Below are 14,850 nucleotides of genomic sequence, written 5' to 3' on the forward strand. Positions count from 1 at the left end.
ACTGGGAAGGGGGGAATAACTTGTCATTAAAGCTATTTAAATATGTCAGGTTATTGTAATTAATTTTGTTTCTAAATGAACTTTGACCAAATTTAAGCTTAGATTTCTTAGTTTCCTGAAAAAGGCAAAGCCAGCAGCTCTATTTATATTTCGGCTCTTCTCAGGCCGTCTTTCATCGGCACTCATGAAAACAGATTTAATTGTATAGAGGCTGATCCAAACCCCACAGAATCTGAGGGACGTAAGTAATATTTTGTACTTACTGGTAGTGCTGCTGTCTATCATCTGCAAGAGTTTGGGGTTAGAAAGTGCATTTTTGCCACGGATTATTGGTAATGTTTGAGATCTGTGATGCTTGTGGCCATCATGACTAGAATGCATCCTGTAATTGAAAGGTACCATTAAAAAACAGAAACAAGGAATAAAGTACCACAACTATACAGAATTTTTTCATGTTGGTTAGAATTGTCTACATTACTTCTCAAAGGCTAAGTTAAACAAACTGATGCAAAATTTTTCAGAGAAACAAAAGATAAAGAAGAAAGTCAGTGAGGTGGACAAAACAATCAGATGTGCTGTGATTTCTTGAGATCACAGGAGACAAAACACTCACTGAACACTGAAAAAAAGCATCAGCTTAAATAGCTGGCTGTTTAGAAAACTGCCTTTGGGTGAAGAGAAACTGAGATGAGTTCTGTTAACTCAGAATACAAGAAAAATATATCCTGCTCATGAAAGAACCAATACAGCTTCTGTGAAGGGAAAAAATGATGATAAACTGACAGTGACAGTAAAGTATGTGCTTGCGTGTCTGTGTGTTCTTTTAACCCTCTGATGCTGACAAACACATCACCAATTTATAATAAGAAGCTTAGAATTAAAATACCAATGCTTATCATAATAATTGAAATTATTTTGATTTTGTAACCACTATAGAATTCAGCAAGATTTAACATTTCTCCAAATTCAGGTCACTTTTATAATTACACTTTTATTTAATTTCTTTTAAAAAAAGTAGCTTCCAAAATTTGCTTAATTTAAAAATATTCTAAGACAGAATTACTTCCTGCACCTTGCTAAATTGTATTTTATGTTGGTTATTTTTACAAAAAAATTTTATAAAATTAGCATTTCAGATATAAAAAAAGAACAGGTTCCCAACACAGGTATGGAATTGATGGCCAGACTTGGCCAATCAATGTGATAAAGTCTTCCATTAATGGTCACAGTGGAGGGACTTGGGTGGACATCCTAGCAAACTAATGGATTTGGAACGTGTCAAACTTTGATCTCAAAGGTATTTTTTTGTGGTGTGGGGTTTTGTGGGGGGTGGGGTGGGTAGGGTTGGGAGGGTGTAAAGTCTGGTTATGAACATGTCAACAAACTGAAATCCATAAATGTAAGTGCAAGTTAGAGCTGATCACCAGCAATACTTCACCTCCCAACTCATCAAAAAATGCGCTGTATTACAGCAGGCCAAAACAATAGCCATCTGGACAACAAATGCTGATATGTGAGGGGCTAAAGTGTGAAGGCCCTGGAGACAGCAGAAAAGTGACTTTGTTTTCTGGATTGCCACCATGATGGTTCACCTGCAAACATGCAACAAAACAAGTGTCTCCTAAAGGCTGCTTGCCAGTTCCAGTTGAGGTAATGAAATCAGTGCTGCTTCTTGAAAACTGCACAGTAGGAAGAAGTATGGAAGAGAAAGTATCTTTTTTCCCCCTTGTTCCATTCCAAGATACATGCTTATAATGGTGAGCATATATATTATAGCTATATGTAAATGAGAAAAGTCAACAATCCAAACTCATAAGGAAGTGGGACTTTCTCACCATGCTCTTAGATACCACCACAACCTGCACGGAGTCAAAAGTTTGCTTTCTCTGTACAGTTTTACATTATTAACATGAAATGGATCCCACTTTCCCCTAAAAGGATCTTATTAAAGATGTGCTGCACCTGCAGCTTATTACCATGCAGTCCATAAAAATTATTAAATCTTAGAATGCTTAGACTAGGAAGATGGAAGAAAAAAAAGACTAGGAAAGAAAGATTCTCTAGCTGGAAACACGGACATAACATTATAGGACTATGCTATACTTAACTGCATGGAAGTAAAAAGATGGGTGTCAAGCAAACCTACTCTTAAGTTTGACTGTGTGTTGCTAGATACTTCCCCCTCTGCAACCCCACATTAACGGGGAGAAATGAATCCCCCAACACTGTAAGTGCATCCATTGATATTTACCCCTAAATCAGTAAGATTTCTGAAAACATAAGGTTACAGACCTATGAATTACTTCAGGTTGGGAAAAACTGTGGATTATGTTTCAGATAGGGACCTGAGCTGAAACGAACAGCTACTGTTTCTGCAATACTTAACAATACTTAGAGTAACTAAGAATTCTTCTGAACGTAACATTTTAAACAACAGTTTATAAATCAAGCTGAAGTTAAAGCGACTCAATTCTTTCACTGCTTATGGCTTTGGGGGCTCTGACATATACCAACCTCTTGTCAGTCAACACTGTGACAGTGTATGAGGGCTGGAGGATGACAACAAAGATTATGGTTTTATAGGAGTTAGTAATACATGTCATTACCATTGTGAGAGCAGACCCGATGCCTGGCCAGAGGAGTTCGAACCTTTAAGGGTTCCATTATTCTGGGTGGCCTGAACAAACTTAAAAGCAGCAGCAATTTTCCTGTTAAGAGAAGATAACAATGTGTTATGGAATGTGACACTGATTTTGCCATGCCTCTGAAGAATAAATACAGGCCTCACAAAACCTGCCATGGAGCATGAACTGGTTCATCTGGTGACCTTTCATTTTTCCACAGTGTGACATATAGACAAGTTCACAGTGGTAACATTAAATTAAAAATGCAACATCAACTGAGACAAAGTGTGCATTTCACGTTTCACAGCTGGAACACGATCTCATGTTTTTTCAGAGAGTGGGTAGAGACAGAAAATTTTTTTGTTTCATTGCTGTGGAACATTCATCTATGCCCATTAAAACTATTATTTCCATTATATGGATATAAACTAGAGTGTTCAAGTTCCTTTGTTTGGCATATGCACAGAAATATAGTTGAGAATGGCCCAGTATTTTGGGTTATAAATGCAACAGTGGTTATCATATCATCACATGCAATTCATCTTTTACACCAGGTATGTAGTCAGATGTCCAGAACATCACAATAACATTGTTTTCATAAAAGAAAAAAAATGAAGCATACATTGGTTTCAGTAGATCTGAATGCTTCCAGGAGAAAAATGATATACTGTCAATCTCATAAGCCTAATGTAATGCATAACATACAGTCTATAACTAGAGAATTACCTCACAATATTGCGTTTTCCTAGATATCTGAAATTTTGCAGACAAACCCTGAAAGACAAAACAGCATTTTATGTCTATTAATGGCTTCCTAATTAGAAAAAATGCTGAAACTCAATGCCTCGAAAGAGACCTGTGGCATATGCACCTCCTAGTAAGCAAACAGAACAGAATGCAGCAGTTCTCAGCCCAGGGATGCACAAGACGTGGCACCACTTTTCACACCCTTGCTCCCTTTCTGCATGGTTGAAGATTCCTGCTTGGTGAGGACGCAAAGACTAGGCTGCAAAAGCATTGCTTCTTCACCAGCTGAAGTTAAATAACTTGCATTTCACTTATGAGGAAATTCTGAAAACAGCTACCTGCTGCATTCTGCAGACATGCATAGAATGGATTGAGCAAACCGCCTTGGAGATGTGAAAAGATGTGAAGATCCTACATTATATGGCTTTTCTTATGCTTTGGAACCTTTGAGGAGCTAAATACTTTTCTCAAAGGAATAACAGAATTTCAACTCCAAATGAAAATTTCTTTTAGGAGGAACACCCAAAGCATTATACCCCCCTATTCGTGGAAATGACCAACATATTGGAGGATATGGATTTTATTAGTAACATCTCATTACAACTTCAGAAGATTATGGCAAAATAATCTAAGATAGCAAAGCTCTCTCAGCCTATTTCACTAGATAGACAAACCCAAAGAGAAATTATTTGCAGCAGTCACTTTAAGAACATCATCATTTGACATTAAATCAACCACCCACAATGTGAACTTACTCTAAAATGCTGAAAAAGTCTGTTATTTCTGAGAATGGTGCTCGCAACCAGTAGGAAATCAATGCATCTAAAGGGAGATAATAAAACATATTATGTAGCTGTTACAGGGAATTAAACTTGGCCCAAAGCCTGCAAACTACACTGATAATTATTCTCATTTAATATTTGTTTGGATTCAGCATTCACAATATTTTACCAGGTACATTAAGTAGTGAGTGCACATTTTCGTACCTTCTGAAATGGTTTTCATAATGTGAAGGAAACACATAAGAAGGCTTCTAGTTTCAGCTTGATCCAACTTGTCAAAACGAAGAGTTGATCCAATCAAAGACAAAGGTCTCATGATCTGTTGAATTGGCAGCAAAGGGTCTTGTTAAGTATAGTGATAGGTTTCCACCTCTAATAACCGTTCTCAACATTTGCACATGTACCTTTTCACACGTGTCAGTTCTCTCACTGTTTTTTTCATTGGTACTTGGGTTAGATTCAAGACTTGCTAAGGAAGCTCTGGAGTCAGCATGGTTTGCTGCAGAGATAGCTATTGATGAAAAGGCTGTAAATGAAAGTCATAGCAAACATGCTAAACTAAAACATTTATGGATACAAAAACTAACAAGAAAAATGGAAAACATAAAATGTCACATGCTGGATTGACACCGGTGCTTTGAATTTCCAATAGCAAAGCTATTGATGGGTATGTTTAGTACTGAAAACATGCAACAAGTTGAAATAAAATGGTTCAGTTTGCTGTTATTCATGGCATTAAAATGGCTTGTTGCATTCTGTAAGGCCTGACCTAAAACCACAAAAATCAGTGGAAAGATGACCATGCATATCCCTGAAGTTTGAAATGGAGTTTGGAGAAAGTGAACAAAGTAAGTTGTGTTTCTATCCTTCCATTAAGCCTGGAAAAACTAAGAATAACTAAGAATATTTTCCTCTGAGAGACTTCAATAGTTTTCAGGAGAAACCCTGGAACTATTCTTAAGTCAGTCAGAGACTACAAGAATGAAGTCAGGCACAGGGATTTGTGAGAGCCTGAATACTGGCATTGTTCCAAAGCAGGCGAGTAAGTGAAGCAGTGGAAGAAGAGCAGCTTCACAAGAGAAATAAAAATCTATTCAAAAACACCCAAAGGGAAGAGAAACATCGTATACCATGTTTCCCTGAATATTGTGTAAGATGGGTTAATGATATCCTCTCCATGAATACAAAGCAGAAAGCACGATGGATAGAGATACACAGAAATCTACCTATGTGCATGTTCAATCTGTCATTTATACCTGCTATAGAGTTCAGAACATCTTTGGAAAAAGATGTGTCCACAGAGTTTGCATGTTTCATTGCTGTCTGGCTCTGAAATCCTCCAGCTGTGCTCAAGTCATCCCTAGATCCCTGTATTTTGAAAGAAACAGAACAAACTCCAGTAAATAATATGACTCATAACTTTCATAATGACAGCACACCCGACAGGCTTCTCTTAGATACTGAGCTTGAAAATCTACTTTCAGTAGGCTGTTAGCAATAAGCAGATGAAACAGCCTTGTTTGGTGGAAGGACTGAAAGACACAACACCCCTGCAGAAATCTGTTTCTAGTTTTTAAAGCAGGGATATGAATATAACAAGAGATAAACAAACATGCTCCTCCATGTGCGCAGTTAATACAGACATTTTCTGTGGTGGTGAAGCTGTTTTATGATGTTTCTGTACCCCTTCCCTCCTTCAGATACTTGTATGCACTCCCTCTGCCTCCTGGTATAGCTCATGGTCCCTCTGTGTACCAGTGAAACTACCTGGGGCAGCCATGATGTAACCTGGCAAAGAATCTGTGGGCATGGCAGTTTTTCTTTACCACCAGCCGCCTGCCAAGGGACCTGCCTGAGGACAGGGTCCTCAGCCACCTGCCTGCAGCACCAGGGCAGACGTACCAGATGGACTGGCTGGGACTGCAAACCTCTGCGTTTCCAGCCCTAGGACAGCCAGTGTCCTGCACCTGTTCCAGACCCACAGTCTGTACGCTGCCGGTACAGACTCCCAGGGCCCCACAGGTGCTCCGAGAATCGAGACCTTCCAAATTAAAACACTGCGGGTGCAAACAAGTCAGCATTTTCAGAACTGCATTTCATTAGCTAGCTTGTGACCGGCATAAACTAGGACCTCTTCCCACCGGATTGACAGGGTCAGACCTCAGTTTGATTGTTTCAGTGTTCTGAAAAGTCACATGAATTACCTGATTGGAAGTATTGATATTGAAAAGGAACATATCCTTCATGTAAATCCTTGGCATATTGTCCAAAAGCATTCCATAGAGTGGCATGTACAGGTTTGCTATTTGTGCCTGTTTTGCCTAAAAAATAAAAGATACAACATAATCCTGAAGAAACTAATTAACGTATACTACTGGCTAAGGAAGCTTCATATATGTTTAGCTACTGTATGAACAAGCAAATTAAAAAGAATAAAAAGTTTCTTTACCGGATCTGCATATCGATCATCAAACGAATGCTTTGCCATTAAGTTTTTAAGCACAGCCAAAGCTAAGTGCCTAATATCCTGGTCTTCTTGCAAGGCAAAACCAACCTCCCGCAGGAGGACTCCAATTAGAAAATGTTTGCGGCAAAATTCATTGGTCAATGTGTACTCTGGAATATCTTGGAACAGAACAGACAAGAATGCTTTAAATTAATATATAGGTTGCATACTCCTCCCCCCCCCCGCCCCTTTTCAAATTTTCAATAACTTTTATTGATTTAATCCCTTGATTTCTTAATCCAACTGCCCAATTCTGCTCCCTCACTTTCTAAAACAAATTAATATTATTTTAAAATAATACAATTTTTACAATTTAATAACACAATTTACATACACATTCCCATATGAGAATCTCAAATGTTTTTCACGCAATAAGGCTATTCACTTCTTTGACGCACAGAGTCCAAATCGTTCCCATATTCTACCTAGAAAAGCTCTAAAACAGAGATCCAGACTAATTCCACTTCTGAAAATGATAAATAATTTTTGCCTAAATTTGCCACAGTTCAGTGGCACTGGTCAAAGTAAATCTTAAAAGCTCTTGATGCACAATTCTGCTTACTTCTTATACAGTCATTTTGTTCATACCTGATGTTCGATATTCCTGTGTTGACTCTGAAGGTGTCACAGGGTCTTCATTTTTCATAAATATAAAAGAAAAATAGGCAAAAATCATGCACATTTTTTACTTATTAAGTGTAAAAAATATATTGCTTCATTTTGTGGTTTTTTTTGTTTTTTTTGTTTTTTTTTAATTTAACTTAAATTTGAATTAAACAGCTTCTACTGTTAAAGAATGCTATAAGTGTCAGAGCTGAACTCACTTTTTGGTGCGGAAAGCTAAAGGAGACAAGGGCCCCCAGTTTGAGAGATGCTGCACAGAGCTGATTCTGCCTTCCACTGGAAGCAATTTCCACTCTCAGCAACTTAAAGGACCACATCCCAAGTGATCTCCTCAGAGCATGGGGAAAACTGTCAGAACTGGGAACTGTGCCCAGATCTGAAAACCCAGTGCCTTTGAAATGAAGAGGAAAAACACCCAGTACTGGGTATTGGCCACAAAGTTCGGTTCAAACCAACAGATTTCAATGCAGGAGATGGAATGTATGGTGGCCCTTGGCTCTGGGGCATGGGCAGGGTGAATTCACTCCTGTGGCAGAGCACAGGCAAAACCTGCTCATGCCTCTGCAAAACGGGTTACACACAGTATGCCCTGCCTTGAGAAGCAGCTCAGGAGGTATTGCTAACAGATTCCAAAATGGGCCTCTCTTGTCTCACTGCTCCAGGTAAAACACTTCAGTATGTGGTGACCATGTAATGCACAGGCTTGCCAGAAGCCAAGAAAGTAAATGCAGAGAAAAAAAATGCTATTCCGTGGGACCTGCCTGCCAGTCCTAGAGATACCCTGGAGGCAAAAGTACCAACGGCCTATAATCTCCTGCTGCATGTCCTGTTCAGACCTTCCCTGCAAAGGAGGGGCTGTCACATGGACAAGCCTGTTCCCAAATAGCAGAGTTTCACAATGCCCTTATCACTGCCTCAGCTTCTTCCCCTTCCTGCTGTACTTGTTCAACCCCTTCCCTAGCTCACCACCTCCCAAGGCTACTGCAGTTTTAGTAATTAGTCCATGCAAATAGCCCAGTTCATTCACCTCAAAACTGTCAGCGGAAGAGTCGCCCCCCCCACCTCCTAACTGCGTTGTCAGGGGTTGCGTTTATTTACAGGCATACTGAAATGATGCTATTTTTATCATGCTGCTTAAGTACCACACCTGAAAAGCCATTTGGGGCTTCTGTGCCTGATGTGCAGACATGATACTTCAGAGAGTTAGTTGTTATCTGCTCTTTGAGCCTCCCGATAACTCGCGGTTGTACAGAAACCCTTTCGGGGTGGTGCCTTACCAGGAATGTTTGAAGACCGTATGGGCAGGCACAGAGGGACAAAGTGCTCATGGTGACAGACTTCTTGAAGGAAGTCAAATTTGAACTGATGTAAAGTCTGAAAATCACAACAGGCAATCGTTCAGTTCACATTAAAACAGGGAAAATGGTAAGACAGAGCTGCACTACTATTGATCTCTACCTCACAATTCAAACTCACAGCCAACGATGAAACCTTACAGCTTGTTATGTCAAGCTACACGAATAATAAACATTTGGTTTTTGTCTCTTATCAAACAAACTTGTCACTGTCAAACAAGTTTTTTAGATTCCTCAGCCACGATTTTTCATTGAAGATGTGCTGATAAATAGAAGCCTGATTCAAGCCAAATATTTAAGGTATATTCAAAGCTACACTGGGTCTTTTGATGGTATATACTATAGCATATAATCATAGCAAAGTACCATCTCCAGTTCACATCAGTTTGGGATCATCACAAGTATTACGCCTTTTTTTTTAATTTATTTTTTTTGCTCCTTCTCTTTTTGGTCAACCAAATACCAAGTTTCAGCCACACAGGCCAGATCCCATACTTATTTATAGTGATGAAAACTTCCCCTATTGATGCCAGCGAGTTCCAGCTCCAAGGGTGTTATATAATTTGGTATTATTTCCTTAATATTTCCCTCCCAAGAAGCCATACATGATCTTCTGTGAAGCCTTGCAACTACCTCAGAAATTTATCTTTCCCACTATAACAATGTGCCACTGAGATATAAAGATAATACATGACATCCAGTAATAAATTTTTATTTCCATCTTTTCAGCTCACTGTTCTTAGTGGCAGAAAGCATTCAGGACTACCAATACAACACTGCACTGATCTAGGTCAAACATTTGCCCTAGCATTAGAAAGTACTTGTAAAACTGTTTTATTTGCCCTTAAAATTTGTTTAATTAAATTGTAGCATTTCTGCTGCCACCGTCAGGCTAGAATACCTGGAACATACACTTTTCAGAGTCTGCTGAGGACTGGATGGTGGGGAATTTTTTCCTGAAATGTTTTATTGCACTGTAGTGCAGTATCAGGAATACAGCTGGACACAAAACTCAGGGTCTAATGGTAAATAAAGAAATGAAGCACCTGGAATGTGTTTCTCAAAAGGAATGGTGACATTTTGAGGGAATGCAACGAGCTGAATTCTAATGAGGTATTTCAACTTCTGATTAAGTATTTCTCAAAACAATGTTTAAATGTCAAAATATGGAATACTGTGACATTTCTGTGGAACAGAACTTATGGTGCTTCATTCACAATTAGACATAAATTCAAATTGCAACGTTATAGACTGATATACCCACAAACTATTTATTAAAGCAGTAATATACACTGTTAAACTTTCTGAAGAGAGAGGTCAGATTGCAGTGTCATCTTTCTGATACATAAACAATCCAGTTAAAGAAGCAAAAGACCCACAGAAAGAAATCCTGCAGCACATTTAAATGACCAGCTCTTGCTTAAGTGTCTGACAAAATGAAAACAGTGCAAGGCCTCTCTCTCCTTGAGGTCAGAAATCTCCGATTTTATTTTGTGGCTATTGTTTTCAAGTGCTGCTAAGCCTGTTCCAGTGGTACATCTGTTTCAGCTCTGCAGCGATTCTGCTTCCAGGCATCCTGGCAGACGGCTCTGGAGGGATGCTGCGTGGATGCACTTACTGCCAAGGAAGTGCCAAGTTCTGCTCTGCACACTGACTAATCTCAGGCTTTTCCACTGGCCATTAATTGGCTTTTTTAATTAAACATCTGTTTCTGTGGTTGAATGTATTTAGGGAAGTTTGAAATGTGGAAACAATTTTCAGATTACATAGAATTATTTACAGAATTATAGACTTCAGGCTATTAAATTAATACTGAGAGACTCCATTCTACATCTGTTCAAGAGATTAGGTGAAAGGTCCGAGTGCAGCACTAAGTTGGTTTTAGTAAAAAGCATAACAGACCTGGAGTAATCTCACTCATTACCTACGAATGCCCAGATCACCACTAAAGAATTATAAAAAGTTAATGGACAATGGAGTTTTGTAAGCTTTTTTGGAAAAGATGAGTCATTCAAAGTGTATGTCTTTAATACATTCTGTTATCTATCATCTTACATGCTCTGGTATGATAGCTCAGAAACCCAGTCATGGAAGAGAAAAAGCCTGTGACTCATCCTGATGGAAGAGTAAAGGAGTCAAGCTGAATACTTGGGGACCTCTTGCAGTTTGAAATGTATTGCTCAAACTGTATCACTGACTATTATAGGTATTAAAGAAGAAATTCAGGCTGCAGAGAATTTTCCTCATACTGAGCACAAATTAATTTGGAGCAGATTGGCTTTCTTGCATCATCAATGAGGTAAGAGCATACCATTCAAAGTAACTGAGATGTTACATTCTCACTTGAGTTTACACAATGTTAACTTGTTCATATGCTCTTAGTTTAATCTCCTCAAAGAAAATTACTGCTGATATTTATAGACCAAACCACAAGTATACTCTCCAAAGAAGCACAAAGTAAATTCAGCCTTTTGCATGCTTTGGTCTGAGCAGTCTTTGCAGAGCTCAGAGAGAAGCTGTTTGGACACAGCGATATACTCCCAGAAAAGGGGATAGATGCCTCAGAACCAAAAGGTTTTAAACACATGTTTACAGTAAATGTTTTCACTGACTTGAGTTCTGAGCATGGTGAAGCCATGGAACAGATCATAAATGGCTCAATACAAAAATATTCTGCTAGCAAGACACTTTGGCAAAAACAAAAATCAAAACTATACCTTGCTATCTCCTGTTCCAAACATACTTATGTAACAGTTGACCATCCTGAACACAAATCCACGATCCATAAATGTAAAACAGCGCTAAGAAAGGGGAAAAAAAAAATAATTTATAGCCAAAAAAGCAGTACATGGCCTCACTTACCTTGCTGTTTGCCTTGTGTCACCTATAAACTTGAGCCATTTGTGCAGGTGAAGTTAGTCTTATAGCAGGGCAAGGAAAACCAGGGAACTGGTCAATCTGTCTTGATTTTAAAATTTCAGTAATAACAAATTGATCAGACCTTTCATTTTCTCTGTGTCTACAGTCTAAAATAATAATCACAGCGTACAGTGCAGTAGGAGAAAGCTTATCTAGTCAAAGTCATTCATGTACTGTAACATTCAATCACTAGAGGTGGTATGTGACTGAAGTTGACCTGAATATCTCCTTCAGTGACAGAGCAATGACTCCTGAGGAATAAATCCAGCCACTATACTTGCTGTCTATGAGCTACATTATTCCTCTGGGAGCAAATATGCCACTATACTATGATGAGAACACTGCTCTTGCTGACTGATGGGCTAAACAGCCAGAAGATGTAAAGTCTTTTGAGAGCCTTGGTGTTACAGTTACTGACATTTTTTTCCTTGAAGAGTTAGCCTACCAGATCAGGAATGCAATGTTGAATTTCCCCCCTTCTCTGGTGTTCCTGAACTCTGCAAATCCAGTGAAGCTCTGAGCCCTCTGCCACACATCATTCAAAGGCTGCTGCAATCCCAGCCTAGAGAAAGCCGTATCATCTCTAACCTATGCAATTCTTTCTGGCAGACCAGATTAGAAAAGAAATTAAAACACATCCATATGCCATGTCATATAACATAACATTACTGTATTCCCAGTTTAGCTGAGTAACACACAAAAAGAGCACTCAAATCTGCAACACCTCCACAGGTGCAACACCACGCAATTACTGACTAAGCACCTCCATCCATGCTCCTGCCTCAAACCAGCATCATCTTCCAAATGATGTAACACTAAGATAGATACAGCTTAATATCAGCAACAGAGGACAAACTCAGTGGACAGCAAGTCTATAATTTATTTCACCTATGTATGAAAGCAGAAAAAAACATCTGCAGCGTGTGGTTGTTTTCCTTATAACTTCACAGGAACATTATATTGCTGGAATACTGCTCCTTCCTAATGCTGTGCTTCAATTTCTCATAAAATATTTGAGTCTGGGTTTCAGTGTGTACTATACACAATGTTCTGTACATCATTAATATACATCATTCCATTAATGGAAAGGTGTGTCAATGTGTCCAGTTTAAATCTGCACAACTTATTGAATGGCAATTTTCCCATGGTCCAGAGCTAATTCAATGCTGGGAAAATAAAAATGATGGAGAAATATTAGGACAAAATCATACAATGCAACCCCTCTTAGTGACTTTTCCAAAGCATGTGTGTGTTTTCTTATATCTGGTAAATGAAAGGGTATTACAGAGTTAAAAAGGTAGCTTACTATATTTCACATAATACTTGCAATTTGCTTATTCCGGTTTGTAAAAGCTGCCCACTCTGGTTGTGATTAGAAGATATTAACCCACCCACATTCATTCAGGGCTATAATACTTAAAGAAAAAATACCAGCTCAAGTATAACTATGGTTTTATTCCTTACCAAATTTTTGCCCATGTGAATGTAATGTAAGAATTTGCAGAATCTGAAAGCTTGGGCTCTTTCAAAGAACAGATATAAATGAATAAGAATTGTTTTGAAGCAGACTTAGATAAAGCTTTTGCATTCTCAAAGACTCAAGGGCATAGAAAAACTGAACTACAGGTCAACACTTAACTCGGAAGTTGAGACATCATTCACTCAGAGTTGTCTTTATTCCCTTTGACTGGACTAGAATAGTCTCAAGTTTGCATTAAGTATGGGGATATAAGTGCATATGCTATAATGACAGAACATCTCACCTTGAGAAACTTGGCAGCACTGTAGTTTGCATTCCTGGTTTCTTCGAGAGCATCTTTGTACTTCCAAACAACATGGTCTGCTAAGACCATCACAAGTGTATCCAGCTCAGTTTGAAATGATTCTGGAAACCTCTGAGTTCGGGAAACCTAAGCAGGAAATAGATCATCACTTGAGAATGCACAATGTTGCATATTACACCTGAAAATACATTCAGGACAAGAATAAACTTGAATAAAAAAAATATTCCTAGAGTTCCATGTATATATTCTGAGCATAAACCCCAAAAGGAAGAATCTGGTCCATAGGAAAGTGGGAGAGCTTATCCTCAGATTCCAGCACAAGTATACCAAAAGCATCTTTGATAGGCAGAGAAGAGGTCAAAGCACTGATCTCCAGCTATGTAAGGTTTGCTCAAAGCAAAGTAGAGTTTCTAGGTCATTCATTTGCTGTCTGGCATAATCACCTGTTAGGTAACTGGCAGAAATTAGAGAATTTGCATTTCATTCTAACCCACCCATTACAAAGCTGATGCAACTGTATTTTTGGCTTACCAGAATAGGTTTGAGCCTAGTAGGTAATACAATGTTTTTGTGGGTAAAACCAATATTATACAAAGCATAACAGCATTTCTTTTTTTTTGAGCAGTCCAAGTATGTGTATTTCCCAGGATTCTAGAATTTATATTTTCCCTAAGTGACTGATTGCCTACTTCATTGAGATCACATATATACTAACCTTTGTTTTGTTTGTATCAACCAGGTGCTGTGCCATTGATTTCAAGATAACCGCAAAGAAGAACCAGGAATGCTGTTCAAAAGAAAGAAAAAAAGCGATAAGGAAAAAAGATTATCTCATAAATACTTTAGGATGCATTACCATTCCTTATAGATGGATTACATTTCTCAGTAATGCACAAAGATAAACTCTACATGACAAATAAATTAAAGAGCCTAAGTGCCATGTATGTGAGTAACATTAGATAATGTCCTTAAGAGAGCTGAAGCCATTCTCAGGCACTTTGTCGCTGTGGCTCTGTGCAGTAAGGAGCCTGCAAACACCACTCCTACAATCCTTCCATTCCTGCTGAGCACTATCTTCATTGTTTGAAGGTAACTGGCAGAAATGCATGATGCAGAGAACCTCAGAGAACAGAAAATCAGAATAAACTGCTTTGTTAGTTCCAGATTGGTAATCTGGTCCAGAATAATGGTACTTGTTCAAAAGATAAACAGATTGGTTCTTCAAATACCATTTGTTATAGTGAACAGGTAAGATACATATTAATGTCTGTATCCTCACATATTGCAGGAGATATGTGAAACAACTACACTCAAAAAGCTTACAAATTAAAAAAAAAAATAACCCCACAACAAATGCAACCACAAGTACTTTTGCATGGCCAAGGTTCCTTGCAGGCCAGCTTTTCTGCATTTTTCAGCCTATTTTTGGTATTCTAGCATAGGAAATCAGCACAGGAAATCAGAACTGGTTCACTCTAACTAGTTGAACATATTTTTGCCACTGGGAAC

The 14,850-nt window shown here is 38.5% G+C and overlaps 1 protein-coding gene across 11 annotated transcripts in view; it reads right to left on the bottom strand.

The window, feature by feature from the left end:
- Window positions 1-14,850, bottom strand: part of DOCK10 (dedicator of cytokinesis 10) — a 165,173-nt gene that overhangs the window by 25,283 nt on the left and 125,040 nt on the right. For 6 of the 11 annotated variants that reach the window (XM_074912824.1, XM_074912823.1, XM_074912815.1 and 3 more), the window contains 14 exons: window positions 14,057-14,128; window positions 13,321-13,467; window positions 11,356-11,439; window positions 8,561-8,657; window positions 7,248-7,292; window positions 6,603-6,778; window positions 6,358-6,474; window positions 5,410-5,521; window positions 4,558-4,679; window positions 4,358-4,472; window positions 4,127-4,193; window positions 3,351-3,398; window positions 2,607-2,708; window positions 264-382 (listed from right to left, as the gene is read on the bottom strand). In XM_074912824.1, the coding sequence (XP_074768925.1) occupies window positions 264-382; window positions 2,607-2,708; window positions 3,351-3,398; window positions 4,127-4,193; window positions 4,358-4,472; window positions 4,558-4,679; window positions 5,410-5,521; window positions 6,358-6,474; window positions 6,603-6,778; window positions 7,248-7,292; window positions 8,561-8,657; window positions 11,356-11,439; window positions 13,321-13,467; window positions 14,057-14,128 (1,423 nt within the window). Of the gene's footprint in view, window positions 1-259; window positions 383-2,606; window positions 2,709-3,350; window positions 3,399-4,126; window positions 4,194-4,357; window positions 4,473-4,557; window positions 4,680-5,409; window positions 5,522-6,357; window positions 6,475-6,602; window positions 6,779-7,247; window positions 7,293-8,560; window positions 8,658-11,355; window positions 11,440-13,320; window positions 13,468-14,056; window positions 14,129-14,850 lie in introns of all 11 variants that reach the window. The other 5 variants (XM_074912820.1, XM_074912819.1, XM_074912822.1 and 2 more) reach the window with 3 other exon arrangements.

The sequence above is a fragment of the Athene noctua genome, chromosome 8 (assembly GCF_965140245.1).
Source record: "Athene noctua chromosome 8, bAthNoc1.hap1.1, whole genome shotgun sequence".
Taxonomy (NCBI): Eukaryota; Metazoa; Chordata; class Aves; order Strigiformes; family Strigidae; genus Athene; species Athene noctua.